A 17,720-nucleotide genomic window follows, 5' to 3' on the forward strand; every position below is an offset into this window, starting at 1 on the left:
ATAATGTACCATGATTAATTTATCCCCAATTACTGGGGATTAAGTTTATGTCTATATAACTTGTTTCACAAGAGAAATTTCATTCTCTTTTATAGGCAAATTCTTATTAAAAATTGTGTATTGTCATACATGCAAAATGGCAATTAATGGAAATTAAAGCCAAATTTTGTTGAACAAGCTATTACTTTAGTAAAGAGCTATCCAGCATCCTCAAATATTCTAGCTTTTTTACTACAGAAATCGGTAAATGCTTTATATTCTTTTTTTATTTAGCAAAGATGCAAATCTAGCAGGAACGATGTCGGGTCATGCTTCTTGGGTACTTGGTGTGGCTTTCTCACCAGATGGACAGCAATTTGCATCAAGTAGTTCCGATCATACAGTCAAGATCTGGGAATTAGCACAAAGACAATGTTTGCATACATTTCGTGAACATAAGGATCAAGTATGTCTCTAAAACATGAAATAATTTTATTTTATTCAATCAAACAAAAGTATAATTTATAATTTTAATAAATTAATTTTTATAATAGGTCTGGTCAGTTAAGTATAATCCACAGCGAAATAATATAATTGCGTCAGTATCTGAGGATAAATCTATTAATTTATACGAATGTCCTATATATGAGAAATAATTGCATTAAGGATCAATAAATATTTTTTATCTATATCATTTATTCTGTTTATTGGTTGCAAACAACTGATGACATTTCTTCCAAGTTTTTATGAAAGACCGGAGGATATTTTTTAGCTATAAATTTTATTGTACTGCAAATAATGTACAAATTATAAAGATCTGTGATAAATTTAAAATGCGATATGTAAAAAAAAATTATTTTTAAAACTTAGAACGGAGTGAAAATGACATTATAAAAAAGAAATTACAAAAATAGCCATGGTGTACAGATCAAATATTTTTTAATGAATAACATAAAGATACCCTGACATGGTTCCAAGTTGGCGGAGTTAAATTTAATTAGCTCGAACTGGAACAGGGTAAAATGTTTACAGAGAAGACTTTTCAATTAAACAAATAAATACGTATAATAAATTCTCATGTACCAAAAGATCTCCTTCCGATAAGAGTTTGGTAATGATCTGATTCCCACACAAAAAGGAAAATTGATACGATATAAATGATAAGAGATAAAATTAAAAACAAAATTAAAAATGAAAAATTGCAATTGTGCTCATCTGCATTAAAATCTTTGAAAGAAAGAAATATTAAATAATAACTAAACATATAGTATTTTAATCTTAAATCTATGTCTTATTGACCTGTACATCATTTTAATAATAAGTACATTTACTTCCAAAAGGGATCGATTTTGATAGATTGCTTATAAGCGAAACTAGTATCCATGTATGATGAAAATATATTGGCTGTAAATTGGAAACTTAAATATATACTCATAAAATTTTTTGCTCAGTATTGTAATGTCATTTTTAGTAAACTACTTAGACCGTTTGACGTTTATGGTCGATGTAAACGATATTTCTTCATTACGATTAATTTTTGATCGAAGCTAATTTCGCTTATTCCAGGTCTTTCGTTTTACTTATCAATCTTGATAAAGTAATTATATCTTTTATGTCCATTTGTAAGAGATGATACGAATCAATTAATATGAAATAAAATAAAATACAGATTACACCTTATTTCTTTCCGATTTTTCAATTTCAAATACAAACATGTAACTAGTAATGTATCACCAGTGTGTCGTGCTACACATCGTACATAATTTTAAACACGCTACTAAAACTTTCTATATCCTTCACTTACGTTATATTAGATATTGATATATATATATATATATATACAAAATTGAATAAATAATAGATTAGAATCATCGTTACATATCATGGTGGAAGAAGACAAATGAGACAACGCGCATAACGGCAATTCAGAACAATCAGCTAGCCAATTAAATTTGGGTCATAAATTTTAGTCTTATCACATATTGGCCACAGACTCTTGCATAACGCATGATGTGTAATGCATAAGGGAATCAACTTATTGAAGTTCTTCTTTTCGATAAAATGGGAGAAAAGGAAAGATTCTGATTAGTTGATTCGCTTATTATTGCATTGTGTGTGTGTGTGTGTGTGTGTGTGTGTGTGAAAAGTGGTGTGTGTGTGTGTGTGTGTGTGTGTGTGTGTGTGTGTGTGTGTGCATTATGCGTTATGCAAAAGTCTATGCTGCAGCCTTACAATAACGCATTCTACAATAACTATTAATCGTAAACCAGAAGTTAGAAGCTGGAAATTGAGCAATTACAGTTGTCAATTTCAAACTTCTAACTTCTGATTTATGACTAATGGCTTATTGTAGAATGGCCATTAAGCGGGGAACACAGACTCTTGCATAACGCATAACACATAAAACACAAGAAATTCAACCAATCAGTTCTTTATTTCATGGAAAGGAAGGAAACAGAGGACTTTAATTGGTTTATTTTTCTTGTGCATTACGTGTTATGCAAGAGTCTGTGCTCCCCGCTTTATTCCTCAAGTTGTCACACAATGGCCAATCAAGCTGAATCAAATTTGAATCTTAAATTTGGTTTTACTGCGCATCCCTCAAGTTGTCTCACCTATCTTCTTCCATCACGGCTACATATTATAAATTACGTTTACATGATTCGATTTACATCAAAGTTATAACATCGATATTATGAAACTGGCTAGTCATAGCCTCTAAAGATATATTCCTCTAGAAGAATAGAATAACTGTGATTGGCCAGTTTCATAACATCGATGTTATAACTTCGGCATAAAAGTGCCATTTTATGTTGAAAAAGCAGGGTCAAACGTGACCATCTTCTGTGATACTGCGATACAAGAAGAAGTTGGATTTGATTCAACTTTTAGCATCAACGTGACAAGCAAAATAGACAGGTCGGAAATACTGGGATAGATACAAAAAAAGAAGAACACGACAAAATGGCTAAATTTAGACACAAGATAAAATCTAAAGAGAAGGTAAGTATTTATTTATAAATAAATTTATCATATTAATTGTTTAAAATTATTCAATTTTTTGTCATTCTAAAGTAAAAAGTTAGATTAAATCTGCAGAATACCCAAATAGCAACGTGTCTGTCTTGTTGCTGGCATATTGCTACTAGAATTGCAGCAACTGAGTCTTCATTTGTTGGCAATTTGATGCTTTTATATGACAACGTTGAGTAACAACTTGCCAGCAATTTGCCGACAACTTTAAAATTGTCATCAAAATTTGTATTATTGCAAATTTGTATTGTTGCCACAATAATATGCAATATCATACAATGCTGTCATATTGCCAAAAACACAAGATAACATTGATGCAGCTATCTTGCTGTTAAACTGCTGGCAGTACATATGCACATTGTTGTCTGCATGTTGCTACAAATGTGGGTATATTCGAAATCGTTGAAGACAGATCTACGGCAAGTTGTCAACATCATAAGCAATCACAGATTTGCGCGATTTTGCTGAGATGTGTTTTGCTATCTGGGTATATATCTATTAATTTGGACGAAAGTATTGAAATAAATAAGATATAAATAAAAATATTTGTAAAACAAATAATTTCAATAGTTATTTGACACTGTAATATCCATACTAAAAAAAAATTTTTTAAACAAACGCGTTTATATTAAATTAGAAGTTATATTATATATGTGATATTATATATTCTTTTATCACAATATAATTAATTTTCGTAATTTTCGAAAATATTAATTTTAAATATTTAGTACAAATTTTACACAATATTGAATATTAATTTTAAATATCATTTCATATCTTTTTTTATCAAATTCCGTAATAATGTCAAGTATCCAAATTAGTTCATAAGTGTATATTTTCTATATTTCTATTCTATCATTGCAAAGATTGAAGACTAGACTGCCGCTGACATTGACTTGACTCTTAAAATTGAACACTAACTCTTTTCATGCACTCTTCGCTATTCAGCGGCAACTTCGATCACGTGACCCAATTTAACGCTGAAAATGAGCGTCGAGCGTCAGCATAAAAAGGCACCTTAAATCGAGTTATGTAAACGTAGTCATAGATTTTCGACTGATTCTCTTTCTTATTTCAAACTCGAAATTATTCTATATCATCATGTATATATACAGCAGATAAAATGGACAAGAATGATCTTGAAACTATTGATATTTCACATAATTCTGTCGTTATTGAAGAAGTTGGCATCGCGTACAAGATTATTATAACTATTTTATATTCTGGGTAAAAAAAGTAAAAGAACTTGTACACGCGCGCGCGCCACACGTAACGAGACAAAGAAAAAGATTAAAATTATCTACTTGTAATGCGTATCACATATGACAAATGTGTGCGAGCAAACTTATTATAGCAAGCGAATATGCACAATGACTAGTCAGAAACGAAAAAGAGGCGATTATTACAGAATATATTTATGTTTTGTTTATGGGATACGTCTTTCTATACTGTCGTTACCCGAGTGGATCCTGTGATTATTTCTGTGTAGCAATCTATCGTTTCTAATTTACCCTGCTCCTCGTTCGATCTAGTTTTGGCCGCTTGCGATGGAATGTCTAAGTTTGGATTGTAGTTGAAAGGCGATACGATTGCTGAAGCTGGCATCCGCACGCCACTACTGCTCTCCTCCGCTGTTGTCATTGGGTCCACTCGAATAAAGGAACCAAGTCTGGATATTCTTTTGGTAAGATCCGCTTCTGCTGCGAGATCAGCGCTCGGTTGCTTCTTCACTAGAATATCACTCAACTGTGTGATCTCTCGCTTGTACGTATCTTGTACAGAAGATTTCACTGGTATCTTGCAGGGCGCTTCATAGGCATTCATATCTGTAAAATCGCAAGAGTTCCTGTACTTGAGACCGTCACATTCAATCTGCGTGCCTAAAACCGGTTGTCGGTTAGATTTGGATTTGTAGGATGATATCTCGCCGTTGCTGCCGTCCTCCTGGGAAATTCCCTCGAACGTGGAACTGCGGAATAGTCTATATGCTGGCGGATTATTAAACATGCCAGCGGTTGCGACGTTTACCTCGGTGGCGCTATTAGTGGGCCTTATCCATTGCCTAGTGTCCGGCTTCTCAAAACGTTGTTTATTCTTGTTCTCCTCGACCTTCTTCCAAAGATTCGCAATCTTACTTGTTGCCTCCTTCGCCAACTTACGATTTTGTACGCTCACAGATGAATTAGAAATTATGCTGGAATTACTATTAGATCGTTGTCCCAGTGGATTGATCTTTCGAACAGTTTTGTCATTCTGGAACACATTACCGTTAAGAACTTTTGTTGATGTACCTATTTTTCCAGATGATATTTTTTTCGATACCACTAACAATCCTTTAGACGATTGTATCTTTTCGGAACTGTTAACTATAATTTTTGGCTGATATTCTTGTTGCGTTTTCACGGAGATTTTTGATTTTCCCGCTGCCGAATATATCCTTGATGAAACATCTCTAATTGGTTTGGCGATCTTCGTCTTTATTGGGGAAGACGACGCGGAATGCACTGTCGGTGCATTATCTACCTCTGGCTCGTCCTTTGTAAAAGTTCCTTGACGTTCTAATAACTTAATTGGGACTTCTGACGATTTGCTATCGTTTTGATAGTTTGATGAGCAAGCCGGAGGTGTACTATGACGCTTAGTGGGTTTTGTGGAAATTAACATGGATCCCCTTTGAGGTACGGAGGCCCTTTTGGAAACAGTCGCCAAATTTCGTGTCTTCTTCTCTACGTCCACGGAAAGCGTAGTCCTCTTCGGGCTCGTATTAGATTTCGGAGAATCCTTCATAGCAACCATTGTACTATTATTATTCTTTCGCAAAGTAATAGCTCTAGTAGCTCTAACAATGGGTGAAGTATTGCTGCGACCTATTGGTATCCCGCTGACAGGGTTCACTTGCTTCAATGGCGAGGATTGTGGAGTCGGCTTTCGCGTTATTGGGTTGGAATATAGTGCCTTTCTTCGCCCTCGAACAGCTTTTGGACTTTCTGGCTCGGATTTATCCGTCCCAGTGGAATCTATACTCGGATCTCGATCTAGCGTTGACGGCTTGATTATTCGTGCCTTTTTTGTTTCTATAAGTTCTTGTCCTTTATCAGCGCAATTGGACTCCTCACTGCCTGAATCAACTGGGTTTGCCAAGTCCAGATTCTCGTAAGCGATTTCTATATGCTCGTCTTGCAATTCTTCATTATCAATATTCGCAATGGGAGTTTGGGCGTCGTTATCACATTGTGTACTTATCAATTTTTTTGAAAATCCATTTACGAAACGTATTCTTAGATTATGATTTGATTCGGAATCATTCAACGCCAAAGTAGTCTCGCAACGCAAAATATTTGCGGTCGAATCATTAGCTTTATTTGACTCATTTAGAGTGTTTAGTACGATGGTGGCATTCTGTTCTAGCATGTTTTGAATTTCCTCCCGCACGTATTCTTGTGCACTTGCTTGCCCCTCTTCCATTGTGCCGATGATCGAAGCTTGATGTTCGGAATTGCATTCGATCTCTTTGAACACGGTTTCTGAATCGTTCAACGTCCTTGTACGATATCTCTCCTTGTTTTCTTGCGAATCCCCGTGTTTTCTTCTCATTGCTTTACACACGGGCAACTTCGTGAGCATAGGAATTGATGACTTGACGGGAGATATAACTTCCTGTTTCTCAACAGCGTCTTCAATGGTCTTAGTTTGGGCTACGTTCAGATCCGGAAAGGGATTTTCTAGTACTTGTGTCTGGAATCTCGCTCTATTCTCTGCCCTGCGTTGTTTTGGCGTTAGTTTCGAGAAAGGAGAACATTTTTTACTTGGAATTCTATTACCCGTATCGTTGACAATATCGTCTTGTTTTCGTCGTTCTTCCTCTTTTTTCTTGATGATTTCTGCGGCAATGGTATATGTCTTGTATCTCTCTTTCGCTAAGTTTCGTTTTTGTTTCGGGGTTAAATAACTTTTCGAATGCAATCGCTTCTTCGGCGTCGATTCAGTCGAGCTGCTGACGCAATATTCGGAAGAGATTGGCGTGACTGCCTCATCAGTATCGTTCTCTGCTTCATCAATCACCTCCGCTACGATCGAGTGCACTACTTCATCAGTATGCAACTCCATATCTATGCACAAAGTGTCGCTGCACATAATGTCGGTAGTTGCTTCCATGGTGGATTCGTCCATTTCAGTCACCTCATTGAACAAGGACGGTGGATTGATATTCTCCAAATATTCACTCAGGCTGTTACTCGTACTGTTTTGCATACCCTCAACATAACGCATGCATGTCATGGACAGCACGTTGGCAACTGGTTTCAGCATTTCAAACACTGCTGAATCGCTGCCAGTCAAATTATGTGAGTCTTGTTCTTTCGAATCCGCAATTTCCGATGTAATGCTAGCCACACTTAACATACTATTCTCCATATCACCTACATCCGGCAGTTCGTCCATCATGGATGGTGGTTTGACATTCTCCAAATGTGAGCTGGTGCATTCGTTCAGCAGATTTTCCAAGCTAGTCGTGTGGCTCTGACCTTGACCCAATGCTCGCTTGGCTACTACGCCAACTGGCAAGGACTTCTTTCGTACGTTGCGAGAATCATTGAAATTTCTCACTGACGCCGGTGGCAGCGACGTAGAATAACATCTATCTCGGTTGATCAACGTCTCAGTGTTGTCAGCAGTGCCAGCGTAACTTGCCGTCAATGAAAGTAAACTTCCCATCGAGGACGGCGGTTTGATCGCCTCGAGGTCGATGGATATCAGACTCGTTGTTTCGAGTTCAATCTGATTATTTATCTCTGCATCTACCGCTTCTGCTAATTTGATAGCCTCGCGTTGGATGATTTTTGACTCTGTCATGTTAATCTGCTCGGTATTCTCTGATATAGTAGTACGTTGATCTTCTTGTGCGTCGCTGTTGAATGAAGCAACCAACGGTGCGCTCATGCTGATGCTAGGAAAGGAAATGTCATTAGGCGAATCCTCATTCCATGTGTCGCACGTTAGACTCTGTTTCATTGTACCGGAGTCTCGTTCACGTATCGCTTCAGTTTGTTGAACTAGTGTTGCCGTCAATCGATCTAACGAAGCAATCATAGCATCGGGATCTCTCTGTCGTCTATATGTCTCTTCTTTTGTATGTTTCTCTGCGCAGTCACGATGAAGAACATCTATGGTCCTCATGATTTCAAAAGTTGTTTCCGGTTTGCTGTTCATATTATCCTCAATTTCAGTTTCATTATTATTTTTTTCTTTTATAATGTCCATTTGTTTGTTATATAGCTTTAATTGTGATTTAACATAATCTGCGTTACTTTGGTTCAATGTGATATTGCCTTCGGATTTTATACCGGATTGAATACATAGTTTTAAAAGCGCATGTTCAGACTGCTCGACAGAGTCGATTGATTCGCTGCTTTTTTCAGAATCTTTTGATTGTTTCATAAGTGGTATATCTGTGAGTCGAACATCAATTATTGCTTCGTCTACTCTAATGGAGCTATTTTGATCTCTGCCACGTTCATCAATTATGACAAAATCATTGGAAACGTTTTTATCTAAAGATGTATTAGATGTCTGTAATATAGATATTTTCTCTTCTGAGAAATTATTGCTGAGATTATTATCATTTACTATTTTCGTGGTCGTAGTGTTATTTGATTTCTCATTATGTATATTACTCATGTTTGTCGTTATCTGTAAACAAAATATTTTTTAAGATATAATTAAAATAAGTATTATATATAATATAGTGTTATGAAAAATTAATATTAAAAAATCAGTCTGAAATATTCTTACTGTGATTGCTTCCAATTGAAGATTCTTTTTAGATAGTTTTTCATTGTTATCTTTCTTGTCTTCTCTATTCTTCTTTATCAAAATGTTTTCAGCTGTGGTTTCATGAGACTCTACATACTTTACATTAAACGGTGAACTATCGGACATTACAATTCCTTTATGCTCGACTTGATTTAAAGCAAGACTAGTTTGATATCGAGTCAGATTAGTTTCTAATCGAGGAAGTTTTTCGAGATTATTTCCTATAAAGGAATGTCTATGCCTATAAAATAAGATAATTTCGTGAAAATTGTAAAATAACAAATTATATAAGTGCCACAGTAATCATTAATATTTTACCGATTATTTTGCATTCCAATGTTAATACAAGCAGCTAGTAAATCCTCATCATCCTCGTCTCCGTCGCTAACTTGATCTATATATATTCAGAAAAATTTTTTGTGGTTACTGAATTAGTCTATTATTCCACAACTCGCGGAATTATATATACTACTTACATCCAGAATCGTTATTGAAAATCTTTAAACTAGTACTATCAGCTGAGAGTTCAATGTCATTCAATGATAAATCTTTATTTACTTTATTTGGTTTGGAGTCTGCAAATTTACATTATTTGTGAGGAAGTCTGTTTAAGTTATATAAAATATTTAGGCTAAGTAAAATGTTTTAAATTTTACCAAGGCTATTAATCCTAGAGCTAGATTCCCCATTATGATCGTCATTATATTCAGAATTTCCTAATATCATTGAAATTGGCGTCGTTCTTACACTGCACAAATATCACGCAAACAATTATTAAAAAACACACACATAGTCTAATATAATATAACAATTCATTATTTAAAGTTTGATGGATTCTACATAAATATGAAGTATCATGATTATTTAGAAAGCATAATTACCTTAAATGACTTTGCACAATTGCATCTTCTCGATTGCCTTTTTGCTTGCCTTGATCTTTAAGATATGGTAACAAACGATTTGCACTCTCATTGTCCGTAAGATATGTCACGTCTCGTAAATTCTTCGTTTCCGATTTGGCAAAATCGATCAGTTTTGGTACGTCCGTCAAGGACGGCGATTTGCATTCACTATGATCTTCTATATGTCTTGTCTTATATCGTTCCGGTAATTTCTTCGACAAGCTCCTTGTACGACTATCATCCTGTAGATCGGAAGCGGAAGTGGCTCTGGACGAGTTCAAGGATGCGCGCGGCGTTCCCTCCGTATAGTAAGTTTTAATTGTATCTTCGTGCTGAAGTCCTTGATCATTGCCTGAGAAGAAATCGGATTGCTTCTCGTCGTCTATAGTTTGTTCGCCGTACCGCAAACTATAATCGGTTGGTTGATCCAAATCTGTTTCAGCATAATCACCGAATAAATTATCATCCGGACTTTGAATGATCGTTGCGGATGATATTGTTTTTTGAACACTGTTTAACATGTCATGTTGGCGCAATAAGACCTTTCTCGCGCTTTCTTTCATAGAAGGAACATCAGACAGATCGGAGGTCGGCTTTGAATCGTCGACAATTGCATTTGTGGTTGTTTGATAATCCAATTTAATACGAACAGTCGCTTCGATTTCCTCGGACACGCTAGATTGACTACCAGCTTTGGACAAGGATGACATTTGATCAATCAGAGATATGTTGTTCTCGATGGAAGAGTGCAGCGAGATCTGAGAGGGTTCTTGATTAGGTACTGCGGCCCATGATATAGTAGAATTCGTGCATCTTAGCTTGTTTAATGTCGAACCAAAAACGTCGGAAGATTTTAGTTGTTCCGGTATTGCGTTTTTATAACGCAGGGTGTATTTTCTCTCGGAGGAAGTGGTTCTCGGATGAACGTCGCTACACACACCGTTGTTGTCGAATGCGACAGCAGAATGCAACGATGAGGATTGTTGCTTAACCTGTGAGTCGGTAGGCGATATACCATTCAAAACATGACGATTTACCCGTTCGAACATAGTGTCGGAATGGGTGCTCGTCACAGAACGCATCGAATCTCTACTCTCGCTCCTGGCCACTCCATTGCATTTGACAGTAGACGTGCTAGGTTGACTGTGCAACTGATAAGAACGCAATCTATGAGTGTTGATGCCAAGAAAGCTATGATCAAGTTTGAATGTGAATTTTTCGTTTTTGTTGGTTGGCGATGTGCTCGGCTCGATATTGTCGCACGTTTCCGCCAGATTTTGGTCGATTTCCTGCTCTAGAGCTCGCTGCCTCCGAGCGACCAGGCTTGGTAAGGTTGACAGTCCCAGTCCTCGAGCGGTAGAGTCTAAGTGAACAAGATTGTTACAACCAGGTCTAGCGCTCAATAGATTTTTTAAGGCTGCACTAGAACCCATCGAAATCATTTTGTGCTTGGAGTGAACGAGACTGCGTAACATTGGTACAGCGCCCAGATCCCAAAGGAGACGTTGATCCTGGGAACATCGCGCGGACAAATTCCAGAGCGCTCCGCAAGCATTACTGACTACTGTCAAGCTGGGCGATTTTAATTGTTGCAGAAGAACTTGTAGACAGCCCCTCTCTCTCACGATGGTTCGATAATCCTCTCGTATTGCCACGTGGCTCGATACGTTTCTCAAAATACCACCAGCATTTTCGACTATCGCAAGCGTCTTGGACGGCGCCTTGTAGCTCAGCATATCTACAAGAAAAGCTAGAGCGCCGTCCACAGCGCAGATATCCACTTTATTCGTACTGCAGTGGGCCGACAAGTTCCACAGAGCGGATAAGATTGATTTAAGGGTGGATTCTTTGCGGCCTTCCATAGCGGCTTTCATCAGGCCTGTCACCGCACCTACTTCTCTCAGAGTCTGTTTGCTGCTACTATCGGCACGCCAGGATAGATTTCTTAAAACGCTCGCTGTCACTTGCCTCAGATCATCGCTGGGACTTTTCAATTGCGAGACTAACGCTTTCATAAATTCCTTGAAAGAACAGAGCAATGCCTTATTATTGCCATCGCCGAAAGTCAAATTGGTCAATGCCATTCCTGCATATCGTCGCAATGTGATGCAATTCTGATCATCGCTTTCGCTGCCATGAATCAGATGATCCATCTCAATGAGCTCCGCGACGGCATGAAGGCCGCCCAGCTGGCACATTGCGTGGCGATGAGCTTCATCAAAGGATAGTTTCATAAGCGCAGCTATCGTCGTCGCAGGGTGTCCCCTCTCGAGATCATCCGTGAGCTGATCCTGTTCCAAAGACATTCTCAGATTCTGACAATAGTCGCGCAATTGCTCGAGGAATCGAAGCACTCGTGCTTCCCGGCGACCAGCTCTCTCGTCACTTTTGGCATGTACCACGTTGTGTAATGCCTGCATAGCTCTATTTCGAGTGTCAGAATTTTGTCCAGGTGCGTGAATCAGTTGCACTAATAGCGGTAGGCAGCCTGACTGTCTCATTACCAGGCAATTGTCTATGGAAGTGCTCATAGAAAGCAAAGTCGTGCTCATATCATCTCGACCATTCTTTTCGAGCATACCGAGAAGATTATACACCACGTCTACCTTGGCATCTAATCGACGATGACCTTGTAGCTCCGTGGAGTTGCCTTCGAGACCCGCAGAGTTCGATGATGACGAGAAACTTATCACGCTGGCCACATCCTACACATGAGCATAGAATTTGGAGTAATGTTTTCATTTTTCCGGATAACATGAAACCATTTAAAAAATGCCATTTCTTAAATATCTCTTTAGAGAGACTTTCTGGAGTTCACATTATTTATTTGGGATCATAATACACCGAATATTTCACGTAAAAATCACGTTTCCCCAAAACTACCGGATGTCCTTTTAACCATCAAAAGGATAGGCGGAGGTTTTGGTATGGTGCCCCGTATGGTACAAAAAACATTACAAATCGCAATATAATTTACGCCATTATAACTTACATTTTGTGCAGGGAGTGATGTGCTCTGCTGAGTCGGAAAGCCAATTTGCTGATTAACCCATACGTCTCTTCTGATGGGCCATGTTCCACGATACAAAGACGGTAGCCTGTGACTAGCCAGGGAAGTGCTATTCTGTTTAGCTTCCTCCTCACTGCTACCATCCTCATTGTAATATTTATTCCTCCTCAAGCATAACTATAATTGCAAAATTTTTTTTCCCGATTTCTGATCTTGTATCGCGCATAAGAATAGATTTTTTGCGATTTTATCAATATGATCTTTTCTTTCGTGACAGTTTTTCAAGCTGAACATGATATGATACGATCATTTTTCTTGAAATATTTACATATACATTTACATGTACACGATGCAGAAAAAACATTTGTTCATTAGTTTTACGTTTTTAAACGTGAAATTTGTGATTTCATTTATTGACATTTTACAATTAAATTATTTTATTCAAACGTTCAAATAAGATGTTTTTATATTTGCGGAACGTCAATAATCTCGGATAACATATACAAAAAGAACCATATTGCAGCGTACTTGACATTTTCAACACGTTTTCACAAGTGAAAATGAATAGAGAAGCAATGCAACGCAGACGAATCTTGGAGGATGATGACTTATAAAGGGTCAGACCCAGAAAGAGAAAAGATGGAACGGGCTCAGAACCGGGGTTCAGGGAGGAAAAGAAAATGTGCGTACATATGCGCGAAAAAGGAAAACGTGAGTGAGTGAATGAGCGAGTTAGAGAGGGAGAGAGAGTGAGCAAGGGAGGAAGAGAGGAAAAGGGGAAGAGAGAGAGAGAGAGAGAGAGAAGGGGACGGTGGAATACAAGTGCAAGAGAGAGATGAAAGTCGAGGGCTTCCCATAAAATCAATACGAGATATGTTAGTGAAGGTGTATATTCGTGCACCACGAGCCACGAGCATAAGGCAATTCGTAAAGCAGCGGTTTTCAACCTTCTTTTCTTTTCACAGAGGTTTTTATTAGAATTAAAAAAAACGCCTTTAATTTTAAGATGTAATACATTGCAATTAGAAGTAACTTTAATTTCTACATCTATATTAAAATTAGATTTGAAACAGTGATAATATTCACATGTGCAAAAAACTGAACTAAACTAAAAGATTAACATTTGTTAGATTGAATTCTTATAGTATTATCATTAACTTTTCCTGTGCTTCTAAATGACTGAAAACACTCTACGTTTGAAATCTTAATTCTAATTGTTTTTTAATTTTTTTAAAATGCAGATTTTATGTAATTTCGAAGTAAATGTCATATTACTGATAGAATCTAAATGGAATAGTTATTAATTTAGAAATAACAATTTTGTCTTGAGTTGTTAATAGTGTATTGTAAATCCAACGATGATATATTAATATTGATATATAATACTACGTACATTATTTCAAGTATACAATTCGAATTTACCACAAATACATCAAGTCACAGCGCGATAAAGTTTCATTTTTAAAGAACCCTTCATGCGCCACTTTACTAGAGAATTTAAAAACCACTCTCTTACGTATGAATAGAAATATATTCGGAATACTTTACATACGCGCTGTTACACACAATAAAAAAATGCTCTCATAAAAAAAGTCGAAAAAGACACTACCTCGGGACTTGGCGTTGTCGAGCGTCGTTCGTCTTCCTCCTTAGTCTCCGGCTCCATGGCATCCTCCTTGCTAGTCTCAGTGATAAGAGGACGATCCTGATAAATATACTGCGGTCTCGGCGCTGCAGCATCGACGGCGACGGCGCCCTTCACAGCGGCGCATCTCTGTGAGGTGGCGGCAGCAACGACGGGGTTGAAAGACGCTACTGCGGCGCCCGAGTCCAGCCTGCGCGATGACAGGGGTGATGGCGGCGACTGCCGTCCTTTCTGTATACTCCATGCACTGGCGACGCCTTTTACCTCGATACCCGCCGTCGCCGCCGCTGTCGCTACCGTTGCCGCTGCCTCTATCGCCGACGATGAACCGCACGATACGTGACCCTCCGTTGTGCGCGGTCTGCCCCGGCGGGTTCCCACGTTTTCCTGGAAAGAAAAGAGAAGAGGGAAAAATGCATCAGCGCGGAAGCGAAAAGGTGAGCGAAAATAGTAAATATAAATGGAAAGAGATCTTAGTTTCCTAAAATTCGAAATTTCGTGAAAAAATGAATAATAAATAAATAAAAATTTAAACGGAAAATAGAATCGAATTATAAATTAAGAAGAAAAACGGTTATATTACATATTCGGTATTCTGATCGTATATGTACAATTCAAAAAAATTCATTGTCTATATTCTTTTGGTAAAATAGTAATACGTTAACATTACATGTTTCGGCTGCAAGATCGAGCCTTCCTCAGATGTTCAATAGTTATGACGTAGAAAAATTGCAGTGAAAACAATAAATGTTGATTCGTGATGAAGAAAGAATGTCCAGTAAGCCATAAGTAATTTCCAGAGCGAACATAAGAGATTTGTTTTTTATTGCTGCACTCTCTGAACTGGTGCATACAAACGCATATTTGTTTTTCACTTCAACTTATTGCATCTTGTGCACCAGTTCAGAGAGTGCAGCAATAAAAAACAGATCTAACTGCTCACAAATGGTTGATCGACCGTGTAGAGAATCGATTGGAGATTCGATATGATCCGTGATATACAATTTCACATTCTAAATAGAAATACATCGCAAATTGTAAATAACGACATGTAAAAAATTGTTAAAAATTTTTTTACATAAATTTTAGTTTGAAGAAATTTTGTGTGTCAAACTATATAATCTATTTCAATTCACAAAATTATATGTGTGTTCGCAATAACAGACAGTATATGACTTTTTCATTTTAATGAAATAAGATCATCACCGTAAACTCGCATTTTAACGCTAAATTTATTCGAATGTGTAAAAGGACTAAAGGAGAATACAATTTTTACTTTTTTTTGCGACCGGGGATTGATTTATTTATACATTATATATATTTTTCTTCACGAAAACTATAAGAAAAATTATACGAATACTATATGAAAATTATAAGAATAACGCTACACTTAAGGAAAAATTTGTACATTGAAACAAAATTAATAAAATCCTAATAATTCATATTGTTACAAAATCACTGTCAGTTATATTCAGTAATTTTAAAACTATTCAGAGTTGTTGATTTACATTTAAATTAAAACATCCCATATAGCACAGAAACTTGCAGTAACGTTGCAGAAATATTGCAATATATTGCAGATTGCGCTGTAATATCGCTGCAGCATTGTAGATATTAGGAATTGTACTATAATACATATTTTAAAAATCTTGCAGCATTTTTACAAAGACATTAAAAAACATTTTAGTTTTTGAGTAATGAACTTAGCTTATTGGTTATCGCGTCGCATTTTGCCGCGTAAGCAAGTGTTTCCGCGTCCAGTGTGCGGGAGCCATTTGAAATTATAATGTTCATTAAAACATTTGTTTGAAATCTTGTCGCCGCCGCGTAACAAGAATTTTCAAACTTTATGATCAACTTTCATAATTTTTTGGAAATTAGAATTTAAAAAATTCTTTGAATATTGCAAAGAAAATAAAATAGAATGCGTGGAGTTTTATTATCTTCATTTTACTACGCAATAAGAATAGGATTTGTAGTATACACGCTTTTTAAACGTAAGTATAGTATAAAACTAGCATAGGTATATGGCATATACGTACATAAGCTAAATTGTTCTTTCACGGTAATATTATATATATATTATTTATGTGCATAATAATTGTTTTTACTGTTTGTGTAAGCAATGTGAAACGTATTTTATACATCAAGAAATAGTTGATGAAAGACATGAAGGCATAGAATATCATGTACGTATATAATGCAAATAAAGATAGATAACGTTGCACTTAAATAAATGTTTTTTAATGCGTTTATAATTTGCGAAAATTATCCCTTTAAATATCATATTAAGAGTAGGATTTAATAGATATGTTACACTTTTTAAATACGTTAAAGATTGAACATATTAGATTTATATGCTTTCACCGCGAAGATGTTTGAGTGATAAACATATTTTCTATCTGACATAGGGCGCAATTAATTTATTAAAAGATTTGTTAAAAACCTATTTTGTTTATGGAATGAAAAACATTTGCGGAATAGGATTAAAATTCAGATATGATTATTTAATTTGATCATATCCGGATTTCAATCATATTCTTCAAACGTTTTTAAATGTTTTTTATTTCATAAGTAAAATGCATTTCCAATAAATCTTAAATTAATTGCGCTCAATGTATGAGACAGAAAATACGTTTATTATTCACTCAAATAACGCCGCGATGAAAGCATATAAATCTAATATATGCCCAATCCTTTATTAATATATTTAAAAAGTATAATAACTTGATTATTAAATCCTACTCTCAATACGTTACTTAAAGGGATACTTTTCGTAAATTATAAATGCATTAAAAAACATTTACTTGAGCGTAACATTATACTATTTTTATTCATATTGTGAAAGTACATAAACTTTTGCTGTTCCATGATCTATTTTTCAATGTATAAAATATGTTTTGTATTGTGTAGAATAAAATACGTAATAAAACCTACTATTATACTACAGGTTGTCTCGAATTTAAATGTCTAAACTTTGGGAGCGTGTAGAAGATCGATAAACTAAGAAAAAAAGTCCTGTAAAGATATCGTTTTTGTTTCGTTTTGGAAAAAAATCACAAAAAAGACAAAACATGGTTTTCATTTTTGTACTTTCTCATTACTTATTCACGCTGTATTTATTCACTTGATTAATGTAAATATTGCTCAAAATGTTGGTCTCTTGCAGCAATGCTAGCATTGCATCTAGTACGGACAGCTCGTGTTGCAGCCAAACATATCTGGCGATATTTGGTGCAGCCTCGATTCAATTTCTTAATTGCTCTCTTGAGTTGACTAGCGAATAAACTTCTTGCTTCAGGACCCCTTCACACAAAGAAGTCCAGTGGTGTCAAATCAA

General features: G+C 36.3%; 2 protein-coding genes across 6 annotated transcripts in view; one reads left to right on the forward strand and one right to left on the reverse strand.

Annotated features, from left to right (window-relative positions):
- The window catches only part of LOC108747130 (WD repeat-containing protein 61), a 6,435-nt gene extending 5,685 nt beyond the window's left edge, over window positions 1-750 (forward strand). Inside the window, exons 7-8 of the mRNA XM_018484402.1 lie at window positions 274-445; window positions 534-750. Coding sequence (XP_018339904.1) covers window positions 274-445; window positions 534-635 — 274 coding nt within the window. The 3' untranslated portion in view covers window positions 636-750. The remainder of the gene's footprint in view (window positions 1-273; window positions 446-533) is intronic.
- A 3,147-nt stretch (window positions 751-3,897) lies between these two features.
- LOC108747127 overlaps window positions 3,898-17,720 on the reverse strand; it is a 38,184-nt gene continuing 24,361 nt past the window's right edge. Inside the window, exons 2-10 of one of the 5 annotated variants that reach the window (XM_018484398.1) lie at window positions 14,345-14,767; window positions 12,718-12,912; window positions 9,705-12,430; window positions 9,480-9,571; window positions 9,300-9,398; window positions 9,142-9,217; window positions 8,803-9,064; window positions 5,338-8,700; window positions 3,898-5,265 (exon numbers count right to left, since the gene is read on the reverse strand). In XM_018484398.1, coding sequence (XP_018339900.1) covers window positions 4,456-5,265; window positions 5,338-8,700; window positions 8,803-9,064; window positions 9,142-9,217; window positions 9,300-9,398; window positions 9,480-9,571; window positions 9,705-12,430; window positions 12,718-12,912; window positions 14,345-14,767 — 8,046 coding nt within the window. In that variant the 3' untranslated portion in view covers window positions 3,898-4,455. Of the gene's footprint in view, window positions 8,701-8,802; window positions 9,065-9,141; window positions 9,218-9,299; window positions 9,399-9,479; window positions 9,572-9,704; window positions 12,431-12,717; window positions 12,913-14,344; window positions 14,768-17,720 lie in introns of all 5 variants that reach the window. The other 4 variants (XM_018484397.1, XM_018484399.1, XM_018484400.1 and 1 more) reach the window with 4 other exon arrangements.

This window comes from Trachymyrmex septentrionalis, unplaced genomic scaffold (genome assembly GCF_001594115.1).
Source record: "Trachymyrmex septentrionalis isolate Tsep2-gDNA-1 unplaced genomic scaffold, Tsep1.0 scaffold194, whole genome shotgun sequence".
Taxonomy (NCBI): domain Eukaryota; kingdom Metazoa; phylum Arthropoda; class Insecta; order Hymenoptera; family Formicidae; genus Trachymyrmex; species Trachymyrmex septentrionalis.